Source organism: Atta cephalotes, assembly GCF_000143395.1.
Source record: "Atta cephalotes unplaced genomic scaffold scaffold00004, whole genome shotgun sequence".
NCBI classification, from domain to species: domain Eukaryota; kingdom Metazoa; phylum Arthropoda; class Insecta; order Hymenoptera; family Formicidae; genus Atta; species Atta cephalotes.
The window spans coordinates 1,273,510-1,285,967 of record NW_012130068.1 but is presented as its reverse complement, the minus strand read 5'-3'; the positions used below and the strand labels follow the sequence as shown (position 1 = coordinate 1,285,967).

At 37.5% G+C, this 12,458-nt stretch overlaps 1 protein-coding gene across 1 annotated transcript in view; it reads right to left on the bottom strand.

The window, feature by feature from the left end:
• LOC105625885 (tensin-1-like) overlaps positions 1-12,458 on the bottom strand; it is a 62,984-nt gene that overhangs the window by 25,885 nt on the left and 24,641 nt on the right. The window contains exon 3 of the mRNA XM_012207195.1: positions 2,588-2,662. Within this exon, the coding sequence (XP_012062585.1) occupies positions 2,588-2,662 (75 nt within the window). The remainder of the gene's footprint in view (positions 1-2,587; positions 2,663-12,458) is intronic.

The window sequence follows — 12,458 nt, the reverse complement described above, 5'->3', positions numbered from 1 at the left end:
ACGGTACGTTAGTACGTAGTAGTACGTACGTACGTACGTACGTACGTACGTACGTACGTACGTACGTACGTACGTACGTACGTACGTACGTACGTACGTACGTACGTACGTACGTACGTACGTACGTACGTACGTACGTACGTACGTACGTACGTCCGTCGTCGTCGTCTCGTCTCTCTCTCTCTCTCTCTCTCTCTCTCTCTCTCTCTCTCTCTCTCTCTCTCTCTCTCTCTCTCTCTCTCTCTCTCTCTCCCTCTGTCCCCTCCCTTCCTTTTCTCTTGTATTCACAAAGATTGGCAACATTCGTCATCGTATACGTTTGCCCAACAACCCCAATTCAACAATCACTAAATCTCTCTGTGTGCATTTCATTGACATCTCACTCCCCTGTAATTTAATGATCACCAGGATGTCCCTTTCTCGTCATGATGTCGAGAATAATCGAGAATGTTTTTCGTAGATTGTCAATTTTTCTAACGAATTATATACATGACGGCGCGTCCATCGGAGAATGAACTATTGTACTTGCGTAGTGCATGAACGATTTGGGATAATCGCGATTTTGTGCAGTAGGAACTCGAGCGTAAAGAGATACGCTTGACATGAATTACACGATATGATAAACAAATTCAGCGGGAGAACAAATGCAACATTTAAATCAAAGATTCAAAACATTTTTTATAATTAAATTGTGTTAATTGCGTCAATATAATTTTTATCGAATAAGGCCAATCTCGTATGGTTTATCTAAACGCGTTGATCGTACGTAGTTTAATTAGACTCTCCAAGTTTCCAATTTTGCATCTTAATCATCTTATACAGTTACGTGCAGTTCGGCGTGGTCGTAGAAAGTTTCCTCATATCTTCTAGTTCGTAACATGAAAATCGGCAATTATTCCTTTGCTGAATATGGTAGTTTGAACAAGTACTAATATCATTTTATCATTATTAAATATGTGTTACGCGAGAAACGTGCAAGTGTATCTGAAATAATTGGAAATTTTGATGCATTTTTTCATGTAATTACTCGACCTTTGTTATAGTCATTTAATGTCATTTAATAAATAATAATTTAATTATTATAAAAAATTTTTAACTTTTACATATATTTATTCCTTTTTTTAACGCAAAGCATCTCATGTAAAAAATATCTATAAGTTTTAAACAATTTAGAGAGGTTTGGATACAAAGAATGACCGTAAATTCTGACGTAATCGACGTGAGCGAATCGAGATTTTCTCGAGGAGGAGGTAGACGTTTCGTTTCTCATCCGCCATGATAAACGTTCCACGAGAGCTCTTTTAAGAGGCGCTTACCGAAGATCGCGGATAGAAAGTAAGGATTTTTTCAGGTAGAAAATTAAAGCGGAAGCTTAGGAGAAGCCCTCGAAATAAAACACTAATTCGAAGGATCGATATGTTCTGTACAGTTCGTGAACACGGCGGGTACGGATCGCGCGAGGGTGGTCGGTGCATGAGCGAGCCAACTTCGAAATATTACTGGCAGGGATGCGATAAGGATTACGGGGCCCCAATTAAAGTCCGGAAAATAATAAAAGACGAACAGCAGCGAGATTACTCTCGTTCTGCCCCTTCTCACGATGTGACGTTTTATATCTGGTTGGATTTGGAGAAGAAATATCTAGATATTTTTCAATTTAATCTTCGCGTCAGAGCGCAATGAATTTTGATTTACAGTAATCGGTGAAATTTTCAATTACAATAAGTTTGCTGTTAAAAATTAATTTTGCTTGCTTTCCTTACATTTGTATTATACGCCATGAAGATTAAAATTAAAAGTGATTAAAATAAATAATTGAGATGTCTTGCATAATCACAACTTTCTCGCTTTTGTCTCAATTTAATTATTTTTATCCTTTCCGATATCATTTATTATGCTCACCGTATAAATATTTCAAGAATACAGCGAAAGTGATTCATTTGAAAGAGCACAGCATTCTAGTTATAATATTGAAAGATTGGCATCCCAAGATCGGACTGAAAGGGAGATCTTATAAGTATCACAGGGATTATCGAACTCGGTGCTCAAGAACGGAAAATTAGGCTTCTCGCATCGCAGTTCAACTTCCATCCTACTATCTTATGAAAGCTCAACCCTCTTTTAACCTTTATGGAGACTCGTTTATGTTTCTAAATCGTTAACACGCAACGCAAATGTACGCAAGCAATTCTTTTTTCAGAAATTCTTCCCAATCAATATAGTGAATTATATCAATATAGTGCCTTTCTCGTAATGATCTTATTTTTTTTCCACTTAAGAATCGTAACAAAGATATTTAGAACTAAGTACTGTTTAAACACAGTGGTTTATAACAATGGTTATTAACAATGAAAATAGAAAATGGCTGTTTTTTAATACTATCTTTTTTCTATTCCGGCATCCAAAGGTAATGCAGTAGGGACGTAGTCAAAAAGAGGGGTAAACTTTTCACGCGAGATTCCAAAGGATGAAGTCTTGGAAGATGCCGCAGGGCAGCAAGACGGTTTCTCTATAACAACGTCCGTGCACACCAACGCAAGGTATCTTTTTCCGCGGGAGTATCTGTATGTGCATCTCTAGTACTCACTTTTCCATCTGGACTGCATACTTTAATCCCCGCAAGCGAGACTATCAGGAGAACGGGCGTGAATCGATCGCTGTACTGAAACAAACAGATCAGAAGTCGTGCATGTAGCAGCAGAATAAAATTTCCACAAACACAATAATATCCATATGCGCCGTGTTTGTTTCATTAAAATACAAATCCGACGCTGATGAAAGTTTAAATCCAGAATATATACAGGATGCACTCAGATTTTGAATTTAGGATTCATATACGGAATATATCCAACGTACGCATGTATATAGACTCTTATGTAATAAAACAATCCTTAAAATAAGATAAAGATGAGATTTCTTGACGTATTTTAGCTATAATATTTAAATAGTTATTTTAATAGCTGAAAAAGTAGCTTACATGTATTAATATTTTTGGTTTTAATAAATTATATAAAATTTTCGTCGTATGCAACATCGTCTTCGACGACAAACGTATTCACGAACGAAAAGCGCAGTGAAGCAAAAATGCGATAATACGTTTATATACAATTTCGTTCACGTATTTAGAAGGGGCTAGCATCCACTTCATCCGAGTTCCCTCTATTGGAAAGATCGAGCCTCCTGCAACTTTGAAGCGGTCGTCCAATTTCGAAATTGAAAAGTTGGCAAGCTACGCGGTATAATTCAGAGAGCGGACTCCACGCAAGAATGTTTCTCGTCGGAGACGCGGTTCATTGTCTTGAAAAGGCAAGGTTGATGTGGCTAGAGCCACAATAGGGGATCTCCGGTATAATTACGGTAACGCACGGGGTGTTGTTCGATAAAGGACGCTAGCAATCTTTATCACTTTCCCTCTACGGACCCATCCATAGATATCTCTGTGTGGTTTCGAAATTTTTATAATTGTACACGGTGTATCGTAAAAGTCAATTTAGAAAAAACGTGTCTCAGAATCATTAAATTTCCGAGTAATTATAAATTAACAGTACGAAGGAGATATATTATATCTTCGACTTCGACATTAACATTTTCAATGTTTGCGGCAATCTTATTTGCGAATGCTCGTAACAAGGCATTTCAATACGATAACTTTAAGGAAGCAAATGACGGCAAGAGGGCATAATTTGATGTAATGTACTTCGTGCAACTTCAAGCAGTTTAAGAGCTTTCGCTTCTTGAGAGATGACAATACAATTATATTTTCCTTATTATAAGAATGTCCTACAATAAGGAAAGCCAACCCTGCGTCTGATTTTTTATGTCTTTCTGTTTATAACTGGTATTTTCTTTCAAATATTTGTGATGAATACCAGATATTCTGAATATAATATGTTACGCTCTTGATGTTATGCTTTCTCTTTTTAATGTACTTACTTAAATAACATTATATTCAATATAATATTTATATTCTTTTATTCTCTTTATCTTATACAATTACAGAATTGAATTACAGAATTAAATAGACAATATTTATGATTAATATAATATAAATATAATATAATAATTTCTCAAAATTGCAAAACTGCTAAAACTAAAATTTTTTATTTCATATTTTTATTAAATTGACATATAAAAAAAATTTTTATTAATTTGACATATAAAAAAAATAATGTTCCATCTAAAATAATTTATTGAAAATTGAAATTTGACAAGTAGAATATTCGCATATCAAACGGTAATAGCATGGCATTCTACGAGGCGTATAAAAAGTGGTCGATTCGTTCGAAACAGCTGCTTGCTCAAGCGACTTGCTTATACGTTCGTCTTTCCATTCGATACCCATCAGGAGACTACAGATGTAGCATTCATGGTATGGAGGTTTTTCTCTTTATTTCATTTTTTTTCTTCTTTTTTCTCGCCACCGCTGCTGTCATCATCAAGGAATAACCGAAGCGACATCATGACGAGACGAATGCGAAACGTCACAGCTCTCCTCGTCGTCGCAGAGGTCCTCTTATTTCTTTCGGATGACAAGATGCATTGTAATAAGATGTCGGAGAACGTGAAAAGTGTGCGCACAGATATATGATATATCATAAAATATATTCACTATTATACGCTAGCCATATTTATTTATAAATTAAACGTAAAAGATTCTTACATTTCCACTTGAAAAATATATTGATTTAAAAAGAAATGTTCCAAATTGTGAGTAGGATATTCAACCGTAATATCTTCTTTTTCCAAATGGCATTTCGATTTCCAAGAACGTTAATGACGAGGAATGCCAATTTTTTAAATGAAAATCTTTTTTTCTTTCAAAGCAATTCAAGGCTTCTTTCCAAGGCAAGCTAAATAGCAGAAATGTTTTAATATTTACGTAATTGCCATATGTTTCCTTTCGTGCCTCGTGTCTGCGTGGATGCGGACTATATGTACTTGCCGGAGTTGACATTAGTGTCATTACTGTCCTCGCTGAAACGATATTCGACGAAAGTTCGAGCATGATGCACCGCGCAAACTTATGGTTTGCTTAAGGAAACTGCTAGACGCGGTTACGAATACGCGGAAAAGGCGTGGTGGAAGACTCGTCGACCGACCTCTGGCCTGCTAAGGTCTCGAATTCCAACCCTCGTCGCCATACATCCACCGACATGGTGATTGCGCCGAATAGTTTCGACCGACACACGCATGCGAAATTTATTCATTAATCGAAGAACGCGCGAGAAATTGTGCACTGCTCAAAGCTTTCAGACCGTCTTACATTAAGCTGTTCTTAATTCGACTTAAGTAATCGTCCTTCAGATAACGACGAGAATCCAACGATGTCTTGAGCGTCATTATGCCGCTTGGATTTAACCCCGCTCTTTATTCAGCAGATAACCGTGGATAATAATGATTAAGTGTGTGAGACAACAGACGTTTTCTAACTATAATCTCCCAAGTCTTTATTATTAGAATTGCCGTTAGAATTGCTTTCATTCCTCGCCGTGTCACTTCCATTTCTCTCTGATTCTCATCCGTTACGCGTTTATCCTGAAAGCAATCGAATTACGCCCGATGTAAGGATGTTATTTAATTATCAACGTCGCTCCCGGACGTGGAAAGCAATTTGCAGGCCGCTGCTCGATTATCTTTATCACGGCTTGCTATCGGCGTGTTAATTACGCTTTAGCGACGCAGACACATGATGATGACGGCAAAAACGAAGACAAGATATTACGGCGACACTCTGGTTCCACGATATTAACGCGAAAAAAAAACTGAATTGCTCTTGACAAGGTGAGATTAAAAAAAAGAGAGAAAGAAAGAAAGAGGGAAAACTGGAATAAATAGTTGCTGTACAGTTGCGGCAAGATAATGTAGGTATACACGTCATAAATGTCTATGGAAATAACTCGGAATTTCATAATCGTTGTGAGGAATGTCTTGTAGCGTAGTTTGAAACAAAATTTTCTTCTCGCGATGGAAGATACCTAAGTGGTTAACAAGATTGTAAACAGAAAATCCATCTAAACAAAGTAGATAGAGAGAAGGAATAACGAGAAAGATATCAGAAAAGCACGCCCGCGCCGCCTCGGCACATTTCCCGAGCGCATTATTAAGGGAATCGGTCTGAGTATTTCCGCGACAGAAGCTCTCCCATCTCACCCTTCAGCCGTCGCACGTTTATCTCTCCGTCTCGTCCCGCGCGTTTCTGATTGTCCAGAAAGGGTACGTCCCATCCCATCCCATCCCGCTGACGCAATCTTCGATCTCTCTGTGACGTGTCCCGAAGGCAATGCCAATGCGATATGTCTCGGGCATAGCGACGTTCTCCGGAAATGACAGCGCTTTTATTTTCTTCATCCGTTGCGTTTGTCATTAAAAAAAAGGATGTTATTAGATTTTGCAAATTTAATCACGCAAATGCGAATCTAATCACGTATATTTAGAACTTCTCATATTTTTGTTATTTTGTCATCATCATCATATGTATGATTTATATATATAATATTCTTGAGACTTCCATGGATGCTTTCGATATAAAGATTATATATGTTTCACGGGTTCTTGACGATCAATAATTGATGGATAGAGTATCAGGCATGCTCCTCGCATGATGAAGTGGACTGCAAAGTTCACGAAACTTAGTATTCCAAGAATAGGTCTGGACACGGAGGAAACCCGCGAAACGCATGATTTATATGTATTTTATAAATGCATATATAATATAGGGAAAAGTAGGAGATTGCGGGGTAAAACGCGAACGAAACTATTGCACTATATTAGAATAATGGCAATCTCTTGTATCCGATATAGACGATTTGTTAATTATAAACATTTTTATTTAAAAAATATTGGCTTTAAGTTACAATAATTAACATTTTATATCATTAATATAAGCTGTAATTTTAAACATACGAATAAAATGAAATCGATTCAACATTGCTTCGAATTTAAAATAATATTATAGTTTATGTTGATACATAATGAGTACAGGAATGTTGATTATTCTAATTTAAAACTAAATAACTAATAGAGTATCTTTTGAATAAAAACTTCTATTAACTGATAAATAATCATTATTTTTATTTAATCTTATCCTTAGATATATTTGCAATTTTCCTCTTCCTTCCATTTAACAGTTTAATTTATGAGTATTTCTCGACAGAAATTACGAACTCTGACATTATTGATCGTCAAGAACTAATCGATCGCCATTCGTCGAAGCCAACCAAGTCGAAAGATTCCGATATGACTTCAAAGTAATCATAGCAGGCGCGATAGATGGGAGTGGTTCTACAAAAGGTGCGTGAGGGCTTTTTTTAGCGAATCATCCAGTTTCAATCGGTCGTTAATGTAATCTGTTTGGGCTCTGGGGCTTGCTACTACTATTTTATATCTGAGAAACAAAATGTGCATCCGCAGAATGGATCTTACGATCGCAGCTTACGCAGATTCGCCCATTCACGCTATCGACAAAGCTACACTCGCCTCATCCGCAAAACATCAATCATCCGCCCTGTCATTGAAAATTGAATTCTACACTTTCGGTAATTCGCCAAATTGGTCTTGCCTTCTCAGATAAAATTTCACGCGCTCGGAAATATGACTTGGCGTCAATTCTCATAAAATTTCGATCGTAATATCGACTGATAATATATTATAGTGCGTCTGTAAGCGTGCATATGGTCGATATCCCTCATATATATATATATATATATATATATATATATATACATAAATATAAGTACTCTCGTCGAGGAAAGAGATCTAAATATCTTCTTTGCCACAACTCGGTATAATCTGGGATCGATATTGATAGGTGCGAAGAAGCTCAAACGGCACACACGCCGCAATTTTTTTCGCTCCGATGTGACGTGACATGATGGCTGTTCCGTGAGAAATCGAAAGGAAGAGTGGCCTCTTGGGACGGAGGCTCTTCATCGAATGGCAGAGCAATTGACATAATGAATGCAATTTCATTCAATGCAACACGAAGGACGAGGAGCAATGCCTAACAGAAGGTGTGGAGGGAGTCACAAGAAGATGGAAAATGAAGATACGAAGGAAAAGAAAACATAAAAAGGGGCAAAACGACCCGGTGGCTGGTCGATTGCATTCGCATTATCAAGACGTCGCGATGATGTTATTATTTACGACGTCGTTAACTCAGACGCGAACTCTGCATCGCGTGTGTACGCGCGTATTAATATCTCTCTTCCATTAATCTTTATCCCGCACTCGATAGCGTCCTTATAAATATGGATATGCGGAAATGCATATCTCCCTATACAATCCGCGATCCTTAAAGAGAAAAATAATCGGTTTCATTTCTATGGAAATAATTCCGACGTTGATTTCGATTGTCGTAGCCGCCATTCAATCCGAGTAGTTTACAATGGCGAATCAACGAATGCCGTTGTGTTTTCCCATAAGACTAACTCACCGTTCGCCGTTCGGCAGTCTGCAGCCAGGAGAGGTACCGAACGAGTAACCGTCATATTCGGAGAAAGCTTCGGGGTTTGAGGAGCTTTTCAAGGGCTGACCAGTACCTTCCAGTGCTTCCGAGAGGGTACGACGAATTCTACCCCTTTCCGCCCTTCTATTGAAGCCGAAGTCGAGAGCTGGTCTAATATGCTTTAACTCTTCGCCGAGGAGTGATGGCGAATGCGACGAGGAGGCTGATAGTAGAGGAGGAACACATGGAGGATGGAAGTCACAAATATTCATAATAGAAAGCCGAAGAAATAAGCTGACCCTCATTGCCATCAGCAAACAGACACTCATTGCCATCAGCGGGTATATTCTGTGCTCATTAGAAAAGATAGAGAGAGAGAGACAGACGGCAGAGATGCGAGGAAAGGGAGAAGACTGAAGGGGATACGGTTTTTATCTCACCCCACCACTTTCTCTTCCTTTCATTGAATCGGTCCCGAGTCGGACCAAGGATACATTGAGTTTCTCTTCACGGGTGAATTTCCGAGAAAACAATACTGAACCGTTTATAGTCAATTAACAGACGGAGGAGGTTCGCTCTCTTAATACGCCTCGCTCTTAACCAAAGCTTTGGAAATTCCACGAGTGGATAAAAAGGATGAACTGACGTCTCGAGAAGACATCGCCACGGTAACGATCGTTTGAAGCTTTTCTCGAATATTTAATTCGTATTCGCTCACGAAGACTGTTGGAAAACGACATAAACGGCTATAATCACGTTTAAATCCATAAGATAAAACATTTTGCTCTTTTTCTGAGAGCGAGATGTTTTTTTCTTTCGGAATTGAGTATAATATAATAATATAATAAAATTGATATAATATCATAATAAAATTAATACTGTAAAGTGGTGATTAAAATATTCTCTTCGGCATACACGATGTTACTGTGAATAATTTTCTACTGAACAATTTGCTTAATTATTCAAAGAAAAAAGATGATATAAAAAGTACATCTTTGCTATATTTTTATGACAATTAATGGATTTTTAATCACATAATAGATTTTTAATTATTATCTTATTTAAAGTAGTAAAGCAAGTGATCATACATTCAAAAAAATATATAAATCATTAGCTAGAAAATGCCATTAATCCCTATAAAAGCTGTATCTAATATATATATATATATTAGCAGCGAGCCCCTCATGCATGTGTATATGGTGGCTATTAAAACTTGGTAAAGACTAGTTATGCCGCATTACATACTTCCCGGGGACGGAGAAACACCGAAAGGAATTCCCTCGGAAACGGGTTGAACATGTCCTTTGATTTATGATCCATTCGAGCCGAAGTACAATGATGAAAGATATGCTCTTTGCGGCAATTTGTCAGTGAATATGAAATCCAGATAAACTACACATATTCTTCTTTTGAATGCATGTCTACTTTTTATATACCTTTGGCTGAAGTATATGCATACTTTCAACTATCTCATTCAAGCGCGATTCGTCCAATCGCTTGATCATGTCTGGTTTTGTTTTATCTAAGCATTTCGACGACATAAGTCAATTAATTCGCTCAATAATAATTTTAACTGAATAAAATTTGTGAGACATAATACACTGTAAAGTTAATACATATCTAATTATATTTCTAACATTTTTAAGCTTGTTAAAAAATGATACTTAATGTATTCAAGCAACGCTCGACTACTCATAATATGAATACATATCGCAGAAAAAAATCATCTTAGTATGTTTTTACATGCAATTAGTAATATCGTTATTAACAGCTCTCTCAGCTTATTGGGGGTTGATTATCTTCGCGGAAACTTCATCGCGCGAGTGACGGCCGCACCCGTAGATTTATGATCCCTTTTATCGAAGTACAATGATGGAGCATTCGCTCTCAACGACGACTCGTGCAATTCGAACTCCACGGAGGCCAGAAAATAACTCACCTCACCTACCCACCGATCCACCTATCCCCTTTTTTTCTGCGCTCTTATGCTTGTTACAAGACACACCCTCGTTTCTAGAATGGACGACGATCCGCCAGCGTGGCACGCGTTATTTGTCACCCGCAGACAATGTAAAAATTCCAGAAGCTCGCGCGTCTTTTTTCCAGATGGAATTTCGTCAAGCAAGCTTGATTTATGAACCTATGCGAGCCCACCAAGTGACCATAAAGCACTCGATGTCCCGGTTATACAGCAATGGAAGAGATTCAACGTGATAAACGACGATGATCGAAAGCCATTAACGTTTTCGTCTCTTCCGATTTATACTGAAAGAAATAAATGCATTGTCGAGAAAACAAAGATACTTTAAGATAACTTATTTAACTTATAATTTATCTTTCTGTTAAAGCAAAGAGCTCGATTAATTAAATGCAAGCAATTTGTGCACAAACAAGGTGCATTTTACAGTAGAAAGCTTTATTTATGTTCCCTTTTATCTCTGTGCGCATTCGTATATTTATATTCAATAACTCGGAAAGAACAACAACAGCAATTGAATAATATTAATTTATCAGTTTGCAATAAACAGCGAGTTTATTAATGCTACCATAAATCACGATTTGAATCAGAATTCTCGCTTGATTACTTCGTTGACTAAGTAGAGTATTATAGGATCCGTATATCTTCGATAATCTGCAGGATGTTCTCTATTTAGTCGACACGAGTGCTCCCCTGGGCCACTCTATTTCGCGATCTTGTCCCTTTGGAACTTCGTCTAATAACGTGAGACCTGTAATTCATAGTTCATTGCTCCAAGAATCAAATATTTGAAGAAATCCGTTGTGGCGCGTGATCGAGATAAATGCGTTTCAATCGAGAAAAAATGTCTTATAGTTATGTACTATCTAGAATAAGTTTTACTTTAAAATCTATCTGTAGCAGATCATCTTTTTTAATTGCGTTTTACCAAAGTTTCTTATTTTGCTTTAATTATATTATTACTTGTCTAGCTACAAAAGTGCAAATTGGATTGTAATTTGTATATATTTATTTGCAACTGTTAAATCTTCTCTTTATCTCGTTCCCTTTCTTTGATAAGATTAGAAATAGTCTACTCTATATTGATCAGAAAGCAAGATTAAATTAATTGCTAAGAAGGACAAGCCTTACGCGTTTACAAGTCTCCTTCCATGACTTACGACTTCACTTCCATCACACAGATCAACGATTGCGTGTCTCACGTTTTTTCTTGAAACCCTAATGTATTAAATCGAGTCGTAGTGTTAATCAAGAACAGAAACTTTTTACGAGGGTTACGTCAATGAACGGTGGTGGACATGGGAGATGAACAGCATCGGGACTCAGCATGACGGTCCATGCGTAGAAAGTAAAGTGACTGTGCCGTAGTACGGCGAATGATAAAACAGAGAGGGATGATCAAGTGAGTGATCGACTCGAATAGAGGACAGAGGGTAGCCGATATCTCCTTCCGTTGCCCGTAGCAAGATTAGATTGGCCTACCCTTCGTTGTCGTCAATGTCGTTGTCGTAGTCGTTGTCGGAGATAGCTCCGTTCTCAGCATCTTCCTCCGAGATGCGAAAATGGTCCCTTTTTTTGTCGTGCTCCAATAGAGTCTTTTCAAAGATTACACCTGTGGCTCAAACCATAGCGTAGGGTATCAACCGTCGCGGAAAGCGTAGGCCGAGCTTTCCAAGGGGTCCAACTTTAATTTACCTTTATCTTCTTTACACATTGCGATCTTAATAAAAAAAACAAATCCGTCAAAGATCTCCAAGAAAAAAGTAGTAAGATGATTGTGGGAAACGAAAGCTATTCTTCTCGCGATGTCAATGACAAAATTGGAAACAGTGAGCTCCAGTGGACATCGCTCGTTGACAATACTGTCTATCATTCATGAAATTTTTCGCGCCAAAATGATTCTATATATATATATATATATATATATATATATATATATATAGTAGTAGTATACGACCAACCTACGTACGTACGTACGTACGTACGTAGTCGTACGTTACGTTACGTTTACGTTTACGTTTAGTTACGTTACGTTAA